This window comes from Ornithorhynchus anatinus, chromosome 1 (assembly GCF_004115215.2).
Source record: "Ornithorhynchus anatinus isolate Pmale09 chromosome 1, mOrnAna1.pri.v4, whole genome shotgun sequence".
Taxonomy (NCBI): Eukaryota; Metazoa; Chordata; class Mammalia; order Monotremata; family Ornithorhynchidae; genus Ornithorhynchus; species Ornithorhynchus anatinus.
In genome coordinates, this window is record NC_041728.1 from 131633796 (window position 1) to 131653416 (window position 19621).

Sequence of the window (19621 nt, forward strand, 5' to 3'; positions counted from 1 at the left end):
TCTTCCCCCCCAAAACCCTGTCCTCCCGCTCACTTTCCCATCACTGTAGATGGCAACCACCATCCTTCCTGTCTCTCAAGTCCATAACCTTGGTGCTTTCCTTGACTCCTCTTTGTCATTCAAGCCATCATTAAATCCTGTCAGTTCTTCCTTCACGACATCGCTAAAATCCACCCCTTCCTCTCCTGCCAAACTGCTACCACATTAATATAAGCATTTATCCAATCCTGCCTTGATTACTGTAGCAACCTTCTTGCCTATCTCCCTGCCGCCAACCTCCCCCCACTCCAGTCCAAACTCCACTCTGCTGCCTGGATCACTTTCTTTCAGAAACATTTAGACCGTGTTTCCCCACTCCTCAAGAAACTCCACTGGTTGCCTATCCACCTCCGCATCAAATAAAAACTCCTCACCATCGGCTTTAAAGCAGTCAATCACCTTGCCCCCTCCTACCTCAGCTCGCTACTCTCCTACTACAACCCAGCCCACACGCTTCCTCCCTTCATTTACCCTCCCTCCCAGTCCCATAGCACATACGAATATATCTGTAATTCATGTGTTTATTTACTTATTTATATTAGTGTCCATCTCCCTCTGTAGACTGTGAACTCGTTGTGGGCAGGGAATGTGTCTGTTTGTTGTTGTACTCTTCTGAGTATTTAGTACAGTGCTTTGCACAGACTAAGCACTCAATACGATTGGTTCTTTCTTCGCCATCCCAACTACTACTATATTGAACCAAGCACTAATCAAAACCCATCTTGACTTCTGCATCTACCTCCTTGCTGATCTCCCTGCCTTCTGTCTCTCCCCTCTCCAGTCTATACTTCACTCCACTGCTCAGATCATTTTTTAAATCAAATGTTCAGGCAATATCATCCCGCTCCTCAAGATCCTCTAATGGTTGCCCATTCAACAGCACATCAAACAGAAGTTCTTTATAAGAGAAGCATCATGGACCAGTAGAAAGAGCACAGGCCTGGAAATCATCAGAGGACCTGGATTCTAATACTGGCTCCGTCACTTGCTTGCTGTGTGACCTTTGGTAAGTCACTTTGCTTTTCTGTGCCTCAATTTCCTCAACTGTAAAATGGGAATTAAATCCCACTCCCTCGTACTTACAGTGTGAGCCCATGTGGGACAGAGACTGTGTCCAACCTCACTTGTATAATAATAGTAATGGTATTTGTTAAGTGCTTACTATGTGCCAAGCACTGTTCTAAGTACTGGGGTAGATACAGGATAATCACGCGGGGCTCACACTTTTAATCCCCATTTATTTCAGGTACCTGAGGCACAGAGAAGTTAAGCAACTTGCTCAAGGTCATACAGTAAGCAAGTGGCAGAGCCACTATTAGAACCCAGGTCCTCTGACTGCTAGCCTGTGCTCTTTCCACTAAGCCATGATGCTTCTCTACCCCAGCGCTTACAACAGTGCTTGATACACAGTAAGTGCTTAGGAAAGCAGCGTGACTCAGTGGAAAGAGCCCGGACTTGGGAGTCAGAGGTCATGGGTTCTAATCCCGGCTCTGCCGCTTGTCAGCTGTGTGACTTTGGGCAAGTCACTTAACTTCTTTGTGCTTCGGTTCCCTCATCTGGAAAACGGGGATTAAGACTGTGAGCCTCACGTGGGACAACCTGATGACCCTGTATCTACCCCAGCGCTCAGAAGAGTGCTCTGCACATAGTAAGCGCTTAACAAATACCAACATTATTAACAAATACCATAACAAAAATTGGCTTTGATGCACCCAATCACCTTTCCATCTCCTATCTTACCTCACTGACATCCTACTACAAAACAACATGCTCATTTTGCTTCTCTCTCACCAACCCACTAACTACACCTCAATCACATTTTCTTGCCATCAATCCCTCAAACACATCCTGCATCTGGCCTCAAACTCCTTCCCTCTTCTTATAGGATGGACTGAGGACGCAATAGCAGTTCAAATGGAGAGGAAGGGGTGGATTTTAGTGATGTTGTGAAGGTTGAACCAACAGGATTTTGAGATAGATTGAGCATGAGGGTTGAATGAGAGAGATGAGTCAAGGATAACACCAAGGTTAAGGGCTTGTGAGACAGGAAAGGTGGTGGTGCTCTCTACAGTGATGGGAAAGTCAGGGGGAGGACAGGGTTTGGGTGGGAAGATAAGGAGTTCTATTTTAGGCATGTTAAGTTTGACGTGATTGAAGGACATCCAAGTAGTGACATCCAAGTAGAGATGTCTTGAAAGCAGGAGGAAATGTGATATTGTTCAGGGAGAGATCAGGGCTGGAAATGTAGATTTGGTAATCGGCACAGAGGTGGGAGTTGAAGAGACTTTCCCTGACTAGGCCCTCATTTCCCCTACACCCTCTCCCTTCTACATCACTCTTGTACTTGGATTGGTACCCTTTATTCACCCCACCTTCAGCCCCCTAGCACCTATATACATATCTATATTTTATTTTTGTCTGTCTCAACCTCTAGGCTCTAAGCTCCTTGTGGGCAAGGAACATGTCTACCAACTGGTATACTGCACTATCCCAAGCTCTTATTTCAGTGCTCTGAACACAGTAAGCTCAAGAAATACTATTTATTGATTGACTGATTGCCCAGGACTAAGTTTTCTTTAAAGAACATACTAGTCCTTTACGAAAGGGAACTTACAATCTAGTATGGAAGACAAGACAAACATACAAGCAAGATCTTTCAATACATCTTTGACATATGTTTATACCCAGGATTCACCAGAAAGTGTAATGAATGACAGGATGGATTCTCTCCAACGTACAAACGGGGAAACTGAGGGCCATAACATACTTTAGTGGCTTACCAGAGTAACCCAGTTAGCCCAAAAACCTGGATTGTTCTTTCTGCTAGACTAAGCAGGAGGTTTCTCCACTTGGTACTCAATCAATCAATCAAATACTAGACTTTATTGAGCACTTAACTGTGTGCAGAGCTGTAGACTAAGCACTCGAGAGAGAGTACAATGGAGTAAGTAGACACGATTCCTGCTTTTGAGGAGCTTACAGTCTTTCTGGACCTCACTTACTGGAAAACGTTTTCTGAAGACAAAACTAAAGCTTGTTCTCATCGAAAGATTCAGTAGTTATTCTGATTTATTTGTTTTTTGTTCCAAAGGCAATTATATATTCTAATTTGTGGCATCACCTCTTTTTGCTAAGGACAACACAACGTAGAGGGCTAATCTATGAGATAATTCATCAATCAATATTTATTGAACACTTATTATGTGCAGAACACTGTACTAAATGCTTGAGAGATATGATCTCTGCCCTCAAGGAACTTACAATGTAGGTGGAGAAACAGACCTTTGAGAGAATCTTAGTATCTCACTGGCTCCTTCTGCTTCTGATAGCTAATATATCGGGATATTTCCACCATCATTAAACTGGGTTTAAAATCGGGCCTGTTTTAACAAGAAGTCCAATTTCAGGATTTCAGAACATTAAAAAAAAAATCACATGACAGCCATCTTTTGGTAATATACTTAATAATGTACAAATAGCCTTGGCAATAAGACCACCTGTCTTTATCAGCACAGTTAGGTGGAGAAGCAGCTTGATGAAGGATAGAAATTCAATTATGGAGGATCCCTGTGAGGAGACAAGGAAGGGCAGCTGTTGAAAGGCAGCCATCAGCAGGAAAGGTCACAAGCTTTTTCTGAGAATAACACACCATGGTACAAGTGGAATTTAGGAAGCAAACCAGAATGTGGTATCCTGTTGAAACCTGCAAGAAAGATACATAACTTTGGATATAATTACTTAACTAGGAATTTAGCTAGGATGCCAGGCATTTCCCCAGTCCCTTGTAAGTGCAAGGGGAATTTCATCCGCTGTGGACACCAGTGATTTTTATGTTGGAGGGTGATGTTTCCATGTGACACAAAATATGGGGAAATGATGAACAGAAGAGTGAAAAAATTACTAGCCGTTGCCATTGGGGTTTTTGTTTAATCCAAAACATATTCTAAAGTGCACAACAAAATACTATAAATCTGGAATTCAAAAGTAGATATCTTAGCCCTAGACTTCTCTGTAAAGAAGCAATTTAAAATGAAATACACCACACAGTAATTAGATATTTTGAGATCTATCAGCTCGTGGCTCAGTGAAAACAGCCTGGCCTTGGGAGTCAGAGGTCATAGGTTCGAATCTCAGCTCTGCCACTTGTCAGCTGTGTGACTGTGAGCAAGTCACTTCACTTATCTGTGCCTCAGTTACCTCAACTGTAAAATGGGGATTAACTGTGAGCTTCATGTGGGGCAACCTGATTACCCTGTATCTACCCCAGCGCTTAGAACAGTGCTCTGCACATAGTAAGCGCTTAACAAATACCAACATCATTATTATTATATATGCACATTAAATTGAACATTCAATTTAGTTATTCTGATTCCAGTGTTGGAAAATATTCTTTATGTCTGTATCCCTCAGTAGAGCACAGGCTCCTTTTGGTCAGGGAATGTATCTTACACTTGTGTGGTATAATTAGAATAGTGCAATGCACTCATTAAGCATTCAATAAATATTCAATTAAAATAAAATGTAATAAATGATTGAATACATATTGAATTAATACTCCTACTAGTTTTAGGAGGCAAAAGGCAAAGAGGAAAGACAGATAATAACATTAATAATAATACTTCTAAGCATTTACTATGTGCCAAGCTCTGTTCTAAGCACTGGGATAGAGAAGAAGCGTGGCTTAGTGGAAAGAGCATAGGCTTGGGAGTCAGAGGTCGTGGATTCGAACCTCAGCTCAGCCACTTCTCAGCTGTGTGACTTTAGGTAAGTCACTTAACTTCTCTGACTCAGTTATCTCATCTGTAAAATGGGGATTAAGACTGTGAGCCCCATGTGGAACAACCTGATAACCCTGTATCTACCCCAGGGCTTAGTGCTTGGCACATAGTAAGCACTTAACAAATACCATCATTATTATTATTATACAAGTGAATCCGGTTGGACACAGTCCATGTTCCACAATGGGCTCACACTCTTAATCCCCATTTTTTATAGATGAGGGAACTGAGGCACAGAGGAAGTGAAATGACTTGCCCAAGGTCACACTGCTGACAAATGGTGAAGCCAGGATTAGAACCTATGACCTCTGACTTCCAGGCACATTCATTCATTCATTCATTCAATAGTATTTATTGAGCGCTTACTATGTGCAGAGCACTGTACTAAGCGCTTGGGATGAACAGGTCGGCAACAGATAGAGACAGTCCCTGCCGTTTGACGGGTTTACAGTCTAATCGGGGGAGACGGACAGACAAGAACAATGGCAATAAATAGAGTCAAGGGGAAGAACATCTCGTAAAAACAATGGCAACTAAATAGAATCAAGACGATGTACAATTCATTAACAAAATAAATAGGGACATGCTCTAACCACTACACAATGCTGCTTCTCTATGAGCAGATGGGAGCTAGCCTCAGTGAGAAAGACTTAGGTCTTTGACCTAAGTCTTCAACTATAAGATGAGGCAGGAGAAAACAAGGGACGAGAGTTCTTGGAACCACCTCAATTGGCCTGGGATCACTGTACCTGATTCCACTGAGCTTAATTCTGCCCTTTCCCAGACTTGGGTTGATGCCTTTCCTGGGGGCAAAGGGAGCCTCTTTTGACTCCCTAATTGGCAGGAATTAAAAGCCGCAGAATGTAACTCCAACCTGTCTCTTTTTTCCTCAGAAAACCCAGGAACTGCGAAGCAGCGTGGGCTAGTGGGAAGAGCCCCGACCTGGGAATCAAAAGACCTGGGTTCTAAACCCAGCTCCACCACTTACTTGTCTGCTTTGTGACCTTTAAATAATTCCTTTCAGAATTCCTATAAACTTCAAGCTAGTTCTCAAAATTGGAAAGCTCTCAAAAGTTCTCTAAAATGGAAATTGAGTCTGTGAGCCCCACGTGGGAAAGGGACTGCGTTCAACCTGATTTGCTTGTATCTACCCCAGTGCTTAGTACAGTGCCTGGCACATAGTAAGCACTTAACAAATACCATAATTATTATTATTATTATTATTATTAGGGAGAGAGTTTGGGCATAAGGAACTGTGTAAACTCATTGTGGGCAGGGACAGAGTCTGCTCCCCCTCTCAGGATTGCACCTGGAGAGTTTCCCATACTCTACTAGTCTTGACTAAGGGAAGGAGAGTCAAGCAGAGGCCTACCCATTCCATTTCTACCTTGGGTAACGGCTAACGAATGGAAGGCACTCTGTTACCAGTCAAAATTCATCTGTGCTGGGCAGCAGCGGCATGGGAGAGAGTTGAGGCCAGAGACTTTGGTTTACTTCTGTATTTTTATCAAGAGATCTCCATGGATCCACTATCAGAACGACTGCAGGTGGAGGTGGGGCGTTCTGGGAGAGATGTGTCCTTGGAGTCCCCGTGGGTCCAAGCAACTCGACAGCTTAAGACAAAACGTATCTGCTAATTCTCTTGTATTATACTCTCCCAAGTACTTAGAATAGTGTTCTGCACATACTAAGCGGTCAATAAATTCCAAGGATTGATTGATTGATTGAGAGAAAGGTCAGCAGTGGGAGAGAGAATAATGAGGCATGGCAGATATGTTGTCATGAAAGGGATCAAGTGTGCCAGCTGGAGTGTCTTGGAAGAGAAGCAACGATGAGTAGTGTGGAGAGAGTTGACTGGTACCTTAAAGGCATGGTTTAATAATGTTGATAATAATGTTGGCATTTGTTAAGCGCTTACTATGTGCAGAGCACTGTTCTAAGCGCTGGGGTAGATACAGGGTCATCAGGTTGTCCCACGTGAGGCTCACAGTCTTAATCCCCATTTTACAGATGAAGGAACTGAGGCACAGAGAAGTGAAGTGACTTGCTCACAGTCACACAGCTGACAAGTGGCAGAGCCAGGATTCGAACTCATGACTTCTGACTCCCAAGTCCATGCTCTTTTCACTGAGCCACGCTGCTTCTCTTGATGTGGCGAGGCAAGGAAGTAGCATGGCCTAGTGTATACAGCACGGATCTGGGAGTCAGAATGACCTTGGGTCTAAGACGGGATCCGCCATTTGTCTACTGTGTGACCTGGGGTAAGTCATTTCACTTCTCTGTGCCTCAGCTGCTCCATCTGGAAACGGGGATTAAGACTGTGAGCCCCATGTGGGGCATGGACTGAGCTCAACCTGATTAGCTTGTATCTACCCCAGCTCTTAGTACAGTGCTTGGCACAGAGTAAGCACTTAACAAATACCACAATTATTATTATTGATCAATCAGCGGCATTTATTAAACACATACTATATGCAGAACACTGTACTAAATGCTTGGATAATCACTGGAAACTGTTGAGGAGTGGGAAGACATGAGTAGAATGACGTTTCAGGAAGCAGCACAGGCTAGTGGAAAGAGCACGGGCCTGGGAGTCCGATGACCTAACCCAGCTCCATCAATTGTCTGTTGTGTGACCTTGGGTGAGTCACTTCACTTCTCTGTGCCTCAGTTATCTCATCTGGAAAATAAGGATAAGCGTGTGAACCCCAATTGGGACAGGGACTGTGTCCAACCTAATTACCTTGTATCTACCCCAGCGCCTAGTACAGTGCCTGGCACATAGTAAGCACTTAAGAAATACCATTATATCAAAAAAAAAATATTTAGGAGAAATGATCCTGGCATTTAAGTGAGATATGGAATGGAGAGGGGAGAATCTGGGGTCAGGGAGGTCTGAGTGGAGGCTGATGCAATAATCAAGGCAGGATATGACAAGTGCATGGACCAATATGCGGACATTGGATTGGGAGGAAGGAGTAGATTCTGGAAACATAGAAGAAGAACTGACAAGCATTCAGAAAATGGAAGTAATATTCCCTCTGTGGAAACTGCTGTCCAGTATTATCAAATATCTGTAGAAATGGGAGTCAGGAAGACCCTGAATAAATGAAATCCACTAATTCAGCTTAAACCTCCTCCCTCATCAAATCTTTTACCAAAACAGATACTGGGTAGCAAAATTGAATGTTTTGAGGCCCATCTTCTCTCTCTTCATTCTAATAGGAGGACAACCCAGTAGTGAAATGCCCAGAAGGTAAGCAGGAAGACGGAGGTTGAGGAGAAGCAAAGGGCCTGGATAATTCCCATAGAGTTGACTCTACAGTAAAATTAAGAAATGCTGCTACTGTTCAGCCAGAGAGGGGCAGGGAGAATGTGGTGGAACAGCATACTGACACATTATTAAGACTTCAGAATAAAAACTGACACAGCTGTGATGAGTTGTTTAAGAAGCTTCTAGGCTCCAAACATCCCCATGTGAAGCCCAAAGCAAATGCCAGCACTGAAACCATATTAGGAGGAGAAATATCAGAAAAGGAATACTGTCCCACAATGAAGAAACATCTTCAAAGAAAACGTTATTATAAAAATACCACAAAGTATTTCCCAGCATATTCCAGACCAAAGCTAAAGCTCTCAAAGAAGGTTCCAAGCAAAGATGCCTCCATCAGAATTCCCATTCCCAGTTTGCAGAAGTTCGTTTGAAAAACGTTCTCGTGACCAGATCACTTCTGGCCACCAGAACTATGGGGGCTGAAGGCCATGTCCAAATGTGAGCCCTCCTTTCCTCTTCTCCCTCTCCCTTCTGCGTCGCCCTGACTTGCTCCCTTCATTCATCCCCTGCTCCCTGCTCCACAACACTTATGCACATAATTTATTGATTTATATTAATGTCTGTCTCCCCCTCTAGACTGTAAGCTTGTTGTGGGCAGGGAATGTGTTTGCTTATTGTTATATTGTACTCTCCCAAGTGCTTAATATAGTGTTCTGCACCTATTAAGCGCTCAATGAATATGAATGAATGAATGAATAAATAAATGAATGAAAGAAGTGAGCGGGGTTGTTGCCCACCCGAAAGGTAGACAGAATAGAGATAGGCTAGAGGAGATCCACGGACCAAGGATGGGCACAATCTGAGGAAGGTGGGGGAGTGAAGGAACCTTGCCAAAGACCAAAAAGGACTTGGGGTACTTACCTTAAATCTCTTCTCTTCGAGAATTCAGTGGGAGGGATGGTCCAGGGGATACCTTGGGGCAGGCAGCTCAGAACTTCTGGAGAAAAATCAGAGAAGTCTACCCCATATTCCATCAGGATCCCTTCGGTTTCCGGTTCAATCTCACCAGCCTGGCCAAGACTCTTAGCCAGGTGCCTATGAACAGAACACGAGAGAGAGAAGAGGGGTTAGTAGGAACAGGGGTCCCGATGGAGCTAAACCTCCAAGCGCTTAGTACAGTGCTCTGCACATACTAAGTGCTCAATAAATACTATTGAATGAATAAACCTCTCTTCCATTAGGAATGATAGTCCTATTGAAGACAGAAAACAGATGAGGTGCCAAAGTTTCCAGAGGACTCCTCTGGAATCATCCTGGTTAGTTCCAAACAAGACCAACAAGAGCCAAACAATGAGTGATTTGGATCAAAAAGCAGAGAGGCCTCGTGGAAAGAGCACGGGCCGGGGAGTCAGGAGGACCTAGGTTCTAATCTTGCCTCCTCCACTTGCCTGCTGTGTGCCTCGGGGAACTCATTTAACTTCTCTGTGCCTCAGTTTCCCCATCTGTATAATGGGAATAAAATACCTGTTCTCCTTCCTTCAGAGTCCATAAGCCCCATGTGGGATGGATGCAGTGTCCCAGGGTCAGAACTGATTATCTTATGTCTACCCCAGAGCTTAGTACTGTGCTTAGGGCATAGAAAAGACTAAATAAATATCATCATTTCAGTGGATCTGGAGGTCAGCGATAGGGAAAGTTAGCCTTTATAATCAAAACAATACTTAGTCTCTTTCCTCCTCTTGTTTTAAATGAACTACCCTGCTCCAGAGGAATTCCACTTTCCATTTAGGGGCAAATTTCTAAAAACATACTATTAGTAGTTTGTGCGTAGGCTAGTACAGGCTGTCTAAGAAAAAGACACAAAGAAGAGAGCCTGGAATTGGAAAGGAGGGTGGGGAAGCTGACCAAGGCAGAAAGGAGAGGGTCTTCTTTTATGTTCAGTGTGATAACTATTTATCGGACACACTGAGCTAAAGGAGTCTCCTTGACTTTTTTCTCTATCTATTTAGGGTGTGGGGCGGGTGCCATGCAAACGTAGCATCTCAATTTCCAAAGGACTCTTGCTTTGCTCGCTATTCTTCATTTAATTACCTGAAGCATAAAGGGGTCAAATAATTCCCCAGGCCACACAGCGAGTCCGTGGGTTGGGCAAGATTAGAACCTCGGATCTTCCTGGCGCCTAGCCCCTTTAGCTAACCACGAGAATATAGCCTTCCCTTACGGATTGATGGAGACAGGAGGGAGCTCGGATAAAGAGACCTGCCAAATCGAAAAACCAGACTGTTTCCTGTTGGGGAGCGGGGCCAGAGAGGGCAAAGACCTCCGGTCCCACTATTTCTATTGATCGGGTCTAAGCGGCCAGACTGGATCATCTGATCGGGGTTATTAGTTGAGTCGTCAATGGAAATGTGGTTTTACATTAAAACCTGGTGGCTTTCAAGCTGTTAAGATCTGCCGTGCACGGTCCCTTCTGATTAAATTCGCTAAGACCTTGGAGCGCCTCGAGTCATTTTCGTGTAGATGTTCAATAAACGGAGAGGGGGTCTCTGCTTCGCCCTCCAACTCCGTTACGGAAAAACAAATCTCCCACCTCCGCTTCATAGCCCTGGGTTTAAAACATGGAAAGCAGCTGGTATTTGGAATCATCCAATAATAACAGAGAAGACATACTGCAGCCCTCGGCAGATCTGCACAGTGAGTTTGATCTCTCTAGCAACCAGTGGCAAGGTTAGGTCCAAATTACGTACAGACTTGTCTTCAGATTGGGGCAGGCCTTTGTTTTACCGTCTCCTGTGCCTACGAAATCTTCCGTCCATGCCAGCGCAGACCACACCAAACACATTTCCCAATTCGAGTGCTAACCCAGCTTTCGTTAATGCATCAAGGATTTGGCGGGGGTTGAAAGGATCTGGGAATCTGCCTCTCTGTCCTCTTTTATCCGCTTGGACCTGCAGTGGCGTGAAGTGAGACAGTGTACCGGGGCGCTGCTTCTCCCCTCCTCAGCGATCCTTCTCTTCCTTGCAGAAATCTTTCTCCTGTGGTTAGGGCTTTGGAGCGGGGAGTGGGATTTCAGGATTCCATTCTCATCTCCTCCCCTGATTCCCTACACAATCCTGGGGCCTAGGTTGCAGGGAAGCCACTTCTCTCAGGGCTGAGAGGGAGGACATGAGAGAGTGGAATTTAAGAGGTCTGGAAAAAGAGATGACCAGTGAATAAAAAGGAAAAAGATAATAATAATAATAATGATGGTATTTGTAAAGCACTTACTATGTGCCAAGCACTGTTCTAAACGTTTGAGTAGATACAAGGTAATCCGGTTGGGGACAGTCCCCGTCCCACATGGGGCTCACAATCTTAATCCCCATTTTACAGATGAGGGAACTGAGGACCAGAGAAATGAAGTGACTTGCCCACCGTCACACAACAAACAAGTGGCAGAGCCAGGAGTAGAACCCGGGTCTTTCTGACTCCCCGGCCTGGGCTCTATCCACTAAGCCATGGTGCTTCTCGAAGATAAATGTGTCAGCCCATTGTACCCTGGAGGGAGTCACTCTGCTTTGGGGGGAACTGACCATAGATCGAGCCCTTCTCTTCTGGCCCAAGGGTTTTGGAATGCTCGGCCAAGAAAGTCCGTTTCAGTGAAGAGAATCAACACCACCATCTGGGTGAAAGCTCCCCCTGATAGGTAGCATATGCTCCCCAGCCCCCTCACCACCACCGCATCTTGCCCGTCTGGGCCATTCATTCATCCATTCAATCATATTTATTGAGTGCTTACTGTGTGCAAAGCACTGTACTAAGCGCTTGGGAGAGTACACTATAACAACACATTCCTGCCCACAACGAGCTCACGGTCTAGAGGGAAAGACAGACCTTAATATAAATCAATCAATCAGTAATTGGGTGGTAAGGCTGAAGGCATTCCCCATCCCCAACCACTCAACTCAGCCCACTCCCTGGAGGATCAACTATTTGACTTCCTCTGCACCAGTTGCATTAACACACACATTCAGAATAATAAAAACGGAGGAAAAACACATAAATGTCCTTATTTAAACCCACCACAGGAAGTTTAAGCCCAGGCTGGCTGTTGGCCTTGCAGGTTTGCCTCATCCTGTGGCGCTGAGATAGTTAGAATAGCACAGCAGGAACTTGGAGGTCTCACTCTTTCTTGACCCGGCAGGAGAAATGAAAGGAAAGAGCACTGACAGGACGGCAAAGGTGCATATGGCCAAAGACAGATCAGGGCAAATGGATTTCCTGGGGATTTATGTTCTCTCCCTGACTGACCGAAGAATTGAGCGACACAGAGATCTGATGTCTCTAACTTTTTGATTTTCCAACAGTGGGCACCAGGCGTGAGACGATTAGCACTTTTTCTGGCCCCACATATATATTCACTTATTTAATGTTATTTGTTGTAATAATAATTATGGTACTTGTAATTATGTGCCAGGCACTCTACGAAGCACTGGAGTAGATAGAAGCTAATCAGATTGGATAGGTTCCCTCTCCCACATGAGGCTCACAGTTTAATCCCCACTTTACAGATAAGGTAACTGAGGCACAGAAGTGAAGTGACTTGCCCAAGTTCACCCAGATGATAAGTGGAGGAGCCGGAATTAGAACCCCTGCGCGGGGCTCAGTGGAAAGAGCACAGGCTTGGGAGTCAGAGGTCATGGGCTCTGCCACTTGTCAGCTGTGTGACTGTGGGCAAGTCACTTCACTTCTCTGTGCCTCAGTTACCTCATCTGTAAAATGGGCATTAAGATTGTGAGCCTCACGTGGGACAACCTGATGACCCTGTATCTACCCCAGCGCTTAGAACAGTGCTCTGCACATAGTAAGCGCTTAACAAATACCAACATTATTATTATTCTGACTCCCAGGCCTGTCCTCTATCCACTAGTCCATGCTGCTTCTCAAGATCTCCTTCAAATGCACCTTCAACAGCCCCAGCGGATCACCAGCTTTGAATTCTGTATCTCTCTAGCACCCTGGTTTTAAATGAGCTTCCGAGCTATTAAAGCTATTAAAAGGAGATCGGAAGGGCAAGATTTTATTATTTCCTCTAACACGGAAACGCTTTGTAAGTCCTAATAAAAAGTGACAGTAAAGGATTTTGCTGTCAGAAAGTGCCACCTACATATCAGTTCACATTAATGTTAACAAACAACAGCCTCCCAAAAGTGGAGGAAACCATCACCACCATCATCTTTATTACCAAATGAAATATACTGTAGTAAATTTACTGAACTTCTCTCTGCACAATACTTGTGTAAAAGGAGGCAGGCCACCCCAAGGAGCACATAAACTCTATCAGCAGAACAAGATGATGTAAAAATTGAACCCAAGTCCAAGAAAACAAATAGGGAACTAACTCTTAGCATTCTATACAGAATTAAATAACTGATAGTTTTGGTGACCTGATGGAAAAGCAGACTGAAAGGACAAGGGATAATATAATCGGCTCAGTTCCTCTAAATTGAGGCAGGAGGAAAAGGCAGGAGCAATAAATTTATTGGAAGTTCCTAAATACCACCAAAGCTCTTCGGGATTTCCCAGGAGTAGTTTTACTCACAGCAAAAGACTTCGAATAGCCCAACCTACATTAATATTACAATCATCTACTATCGCCCTTTTACTAGACAAGGCAAAAATCCATTTCTAGGTCAGGCAACAAAGAGGAACAGGAAAAGAGCAACTCTGCTCAGGAATCTTTGGGTAAAATCTCAATCCCTGGGTCAGGAAGGGTTGGGTAAAGTGACCTAAATGCTAGGAAGATGCATCACTCAAGTTAATTTTCCAGACAGATTCAGTAATTGGGTATTTTGTCAACCCAATAGCAGGTCTTTGGGGAAAGAGAAATGAAGGAGGCAGGGGAGGATGCCAGATAACCAACTTTCCTTCCCTCAATAACAGCCATTTGTGCTGCTCTTTTGGTGCCTCTGAAGAGCCCTAAAAATTGCCATGTTGTCTGGCAACTTTTCCCACCTGATTACATTTGGAATCCAAGGAATCTTAATTTGCTTGTTGAAAAGACAGCCTGCCTTAGAAGTAGGAAATGGCATTCTGATTATGGTTTCCAGCTTTGATCGATAAGTTAAAGTGCCTTTTAATAGTAATTAACATTTATTTTATGAGTTTCTAGAGAACATTTTCCAAGTATCGTGTTTACATGGAGTAAACTTGTAGCAGCTTTTCTTCACTGGAGACCTACCGGATGGCAGCATGGAGACAACAAGTTACGGTGGAAAGAAATCCAACAGGCCAGAGTCCCACACAGTTACCGCATATGGAAATGGAAACAGCCCCAAAGTGAATACAGGCTTGTAAGTCACCAGCTCGGCTATTACCACAAAACATCAGCACTTGCTTTGAGACTGAAACAGCGGCAAAACCCATTCACTTTGTACTTGTCCTAATGACTTGAGCTCCTTTTCTATTTCAACTCACAGTCTGTTGAACTTTATCTTCCCATAAGTTGAAAGTTGGAAAGAGTTGGAAAGATGAGTTGGAAGCAGGGCATTATGGCATTATGGGTTCTAATCCCAGCTCCACCAATTGCTTGCTGTGTGACCCTGGGTAAGTCACTTCGCTTCTCTGTGCCTCAGTTGGGGATTAAATTCCTGTTCTCCCTCTTATTAGAATGTGAGCCTCATACTGGACAGGGACTGCGTCCGACCTAATTATCCTACACCTACCCCGGCGCTTAGAATAGTGCTTGACACATGGTAAGTGCTTAACAAATACCATAAAACAATGTAGAGCAAATGAGGCTAGACTGCTGGGGAAATATCTGTCACCAACAGAAGCGTGGGTGATCCAATTTTCTGGTCATCTTTCAAATACTCCAATATCTGAGTATTTAGCATACTAAATTATTTTTTTTGGGTGTACCTTCTAACCCTGAATTTCAACTTTGAGGAAACCTAATCCTCTCCCTTTCTCCCTATCCACTCTCTTCCCTCGCCATTCACCAATTTGCACTCTTTGCTCCTCATTCTCGTCTCATCTCTCCTGGATCCATCCCCCTGCCCGCCCCTCGTCAAAACAGTCCTCAGCCTGACAACACTTCTGAACGTGGCCCTGTACTCCATCATTTTCTCTACCTGTAATTGATTTTAATGCCTGTCTCCCACTCTCACTTGTAAACCCTTTGTAGGCAGGGGTCGTGTTTACCACCTCTATATACTGTACGCTCCTAAGCATTTCGTCCAGTGCTCTGCACACACTAAGTGCTCAATAAATGCCAGCGATTAATCCATCTGCCACAGCATAGCTCTTTCCATCTTCGATGCCTTATTGAAACCAGGTCTCCTCCAGGAGCTTTCTCCAATAAACTTTTCTTCTGCCTAAGCCACACACTCTTTATTTGCACACTTTATTCACCCCAGCGCATATGTATATATCCACAATTTATTTATTTATATTAATGTCTGTCTGCCCCTCTAGACTGAAGCCCCTTTGTTTCAATGGTATTTGTTTAGCACTTACTTTGTGCCAGGCACAGTTCTAAGCAGCAGGGGTAGATACAAGCTAATCCGTTTGGACACAATCCCTGTCCCACATGGGGCTCACAGTTCATTTATTCATTCATTCATTCAATAGTATTTATTGAACACTTATTATATGCAGAGCACTATACTAAGCGCTTGGGATGTACAATTCGGCAACAGATAGACAATCTCTGCCCAATGATGGGCTCACAATGTAAAAGGGGGAGACAGACAGCAAAGCAAAACAGAACAAAACAAAAACAAGACAAGATCATCAAGATAAACAGAATCAAAGAGACATACACCTTATTAACAAAATAAATAGGGTAATAAATAATATACACAAATGAGCACAGTGCTGAGGGGAGGGGAAGGAGCAGAGGGAAAGGGGGGGCTCAGTCTGGGAAGGCCTCCTGGAGGAGGTGAGCTCTCAGTAGGGCTTTGAAGAGGGGAAGAGAATTAGTTTGGCGGAGGTGAGGAGGGAGGGCTTTCCGAGACCGCAGGAGGACGTGGCCTAGGGGTCGACGGCGGGATAGGCGAGAACGGGGGACGGTGAGGAGGTGGGCGGCGGAGAAGCGGAGCTTGTGGGGTGGGCAGTGGAAAGAGAGAAGGAAGGAGAGGTAGGAGGGGGCAAGGGGATGGAGAGCTTTGAAGCCAAGAGTGAGAAGTTTTTGTTTCATGCGGAGGTTGATAGGCAACCACTGGAGGTTTTTGAGGAGGGGAGTGACAGGCCCAGAGCGTTTCTGCAGGAAGATGAGCCGGGCAGCGGAATGAAGAATAGACTGGAGCGGGGAGAGACAGGAGGAAGGGAGATCCGAGAGGAAGCTGACACAATAATCCAGTAGGGATATTATGATCACCCTTTTACAGATGACACAGCTGAGACACATATAAGTCATTTGCTCAAGATTACAGAAGAGACAAGTGGCAGAGCCAGGAATTCAAATCCAGATCCTTGCTCTTTCCTTGTCAGCCAATCGTATTTACTGAGCACTTACTGTTTGCAGAGCACTGTACTAAGCATTTGGGAGAGTACAATATAACAAGGTGGGAACGTGTCTACCAACTATCTTATAGTGTATTCTTTCCAAGTGCTTAACAGAGTGTTCTGCACCCAGAGAGGGCTGAATAAAATACAACTGTTTGATTGATTGATTGACTGATCGACTGATCCACCTCCAGCTACCACCTCAGCTCCTCTATGCCAACTACAGACTTTTTGCACTCACACCCACTCGTAGCACTTTGGCAAATATCGACCACTACCCCTCTACAAATCAATTTTTCTTTTCTCTCCTATCTGTAAATTATTTGGCGTCGGTCTCTCCCACTAAGCTGCAAGCTTCTTTAGGGCCGGGATCACATCTTCTACTTACCGCATTCTCCCAAGTGCTTAGTACGGTGCTCTGCGCAAAGGAGGCATTTGATAAATACCACTGGTTGGTGAACCAATAATTATTCTTGATCACTAGCTTGGAGTTTATAGGAACGCTGGTAAGAATTATGGTATTTATTATGCCTTTACTAGGTGTGAAAGCACTATTTCCCGGAGTAGACACAAGGTAATCAGATCAAATGCAGGTTTTTTGTAAAGATGGGGCTCATAACCTCAATTCCCTCACCTGCAAAATGGGGATTAAAACTGTGAGCTTCATGTGGGACAGTGACTGTGTCCAATATGACAACCTTGTATCTACCCCAGCACTTAGTCCTGTGCCTGGCACATAGTAAGCACTTAACAAATACCATTTATTAAAACAATTAGCTACAAGCTAATCAGGTTTGACACAGTCCGTGCCCCACATGGGGCTCACAGAATTAGTCCCCATTTTACAGATGAGGGAACTGAGGCAAAGAAAATGAAGTGACTTGCCCAAGGTCATAGAGCAGACAAGTGGCAGACAAGAAGCAGCGTGGCTTAGTGCAAAGAGCCCAGGCTTGGGAGTCAGAGGATGTGGGTTCTAATCCCGGCTCCGCCTTCTGTCCTCTGTGTGACCCTGGGCAAGTCACTCACTTCTCTATGCCTCAGCTCCCTCATCTACAAAATGGGGATTAAAAGTGTGAGCCCCACACAGCACAAGTTTGTATCTATCCCAGTGCTTAGAATAGTGCTTGGCACATAGTAAACGCTTAACAAATACCACCATTATTATTATTATTATTACTAAGTGGAGGAGCTGGGATTAGAACCCAGGTCCTTCTAACTCCTAGGTCCTTCTAACTCCTAGGCCTGGGCTCTATCCACTAGGCCATAGCAAATCTCAAAATGTTCTCAACAGACCACCACTAAACTCGTTCAGCACCAGTTTTACAGCTATTAGATGAATGACAAACAGAATTCAGTGTTCAGAACAGTGCTTGGCACATAATAGTGCTTAACTAATACCATAATTATTATTATTATTATGGTCTAGCTGAAAAACCTCGGATCTGAGAGTCAGGAGTTCCGGGTCCTAGGCTCAGTTCTGCCACTATTCATTCATTGAATCATATTTACTGAGTGCTTATTTTGTGCAAAGCACTGTACTAAGCACTTGGAAGAGTACACTCATCTGCCACTAGTCTGTTGGGTGACCTTGAGTAAATCACTTAATCTCCCTCTGCCTGAGTTTGGCCATCTGTTTTGTGTAGGAAACACGCCTACCTCTTCCTTCTCCACAGAGATGTTGTAAGGATGGTAAGATCTCTGTAGGCAGGTACTATGTCTATCAATTCTGTTGCGTCGTACTCTCCCAAGCGTTTAGTACAGTGTTTTGTAAACATTAAGCCCTCAATAAGTACCACTGATTGATTGGTGGACAAAAGAAGAAACGTATTATACAAATGCTCTGAAAAAATGAAAGCATTATAAAATATTCAAGGTATTATTTTGACTCCTGCATCAGAAGGAAGACAATAATAATAATAATGATTACTATGTGCCACGCACTGTTCTAAGCTCTGGGGAGAGATACAGGTAATCAGGTGGTCCACGTGGGGCTCACACTTTTAAACCCCATTTTACAGACGAGGTAACTGAGGCACAGAGAAGTTAAGTGACTTGCCCAAGGTCACAAAGCAGACAAGTGCCGGAGCCGGGACTGGAACCCAAGTCCTCTGACTCCCAAGCCTTTGCTCTTTCCACTAAGCCACGCTGTACTCTCCTATATGCACATATTGCACCTATATGCTCCTATATGCACATATGAAGATACACTCATATAAATCCTTTATTTATATTGATGTCTGTCTCCCCCTCTAGACTCTGAGCTCACTGTGGGCAGGGTGCATGTCTGCCAACTCACAAAAATTGTAGTTTCCCAAGTGCTTAGTGCAGCGTTCTGCACAGCGTCAGCACTCAGGAAATACCACTGTTGATGGTCATGATGATGAAGACCAACTTCCTATATCTGACAGCTGTGGAAAGATAACTTCTTGGGGCACTTTATTCCACCTTCATTTTATTCCACCTTCGAGATAAATACCTGTTTCTCTGCCCACGGAAAAGTGAAATGAAAAACAACAGAGTCTTCCGAGAATAGAAAGGATTTCTGGTACTTGATCCGAAACAAATAAATCCAAGAAAATGGTGAGCGCCGGCCTCTATCTTGAAAGAAGGAAATGGACTGGAGCGTGATTGGATTTGTTTTCTGAACCATTAACTATTCTGGGATAAATGAAGAAACTGCTGCTGCTTCTTCGGCCAGAGCTTCACAAGGTGCTTGCATGTAATGTGCTCTTAGAAATGTCATTATTCTATTATCATCTTCATCAAATTATCATTTCTGGTGTCTCCACACAGAGAACATATAGGGGAAGGATCACTGGATTAACAACAGGACTTCTTGGGGATACACAACAAAAGAAAAACACCAGGTCCCTGCCCTCCGGATTCTGGAAGCTTGAGGAGCTGACACTTAAATGGAAGAGACGAAGGACAATAAGTGCAAAACGCTAGGTAAAAAAGTCTGAGCCTAAGTACCAATGATAAAAACAGACTGGAGAAATGGAATATATAACAAATAAATTAATATTTTAATATACACATGAGT

The 19621-nt window shown here is 44.1% G+C and overlaps 1 protein-coding gene across 2 annotated transcripts in view; it reads right to left on the reverse strand.

The window, feature by feature from the left end:
* DIS3L2 (DIS3 like 3'-5' exoribonuclease 2) overlaps positions 1-19621 on the reverse strand; it is a 450189-nt gene that overhangs the window by 213933 nt on the left and 216635 nt on the right. For both annotated transcript variants that reach the window (XM_029065889.2, XM_029065897.2), the window contains exon 9: positions 9013-9186. In XM_029065889.2, coding sequence (XP_028921722.1) covers positions 9013-9186 — 174 coding nt within the window. The remainder of the gene's footprint in view (positions 1-9012; positions 9187-19621) is intronic.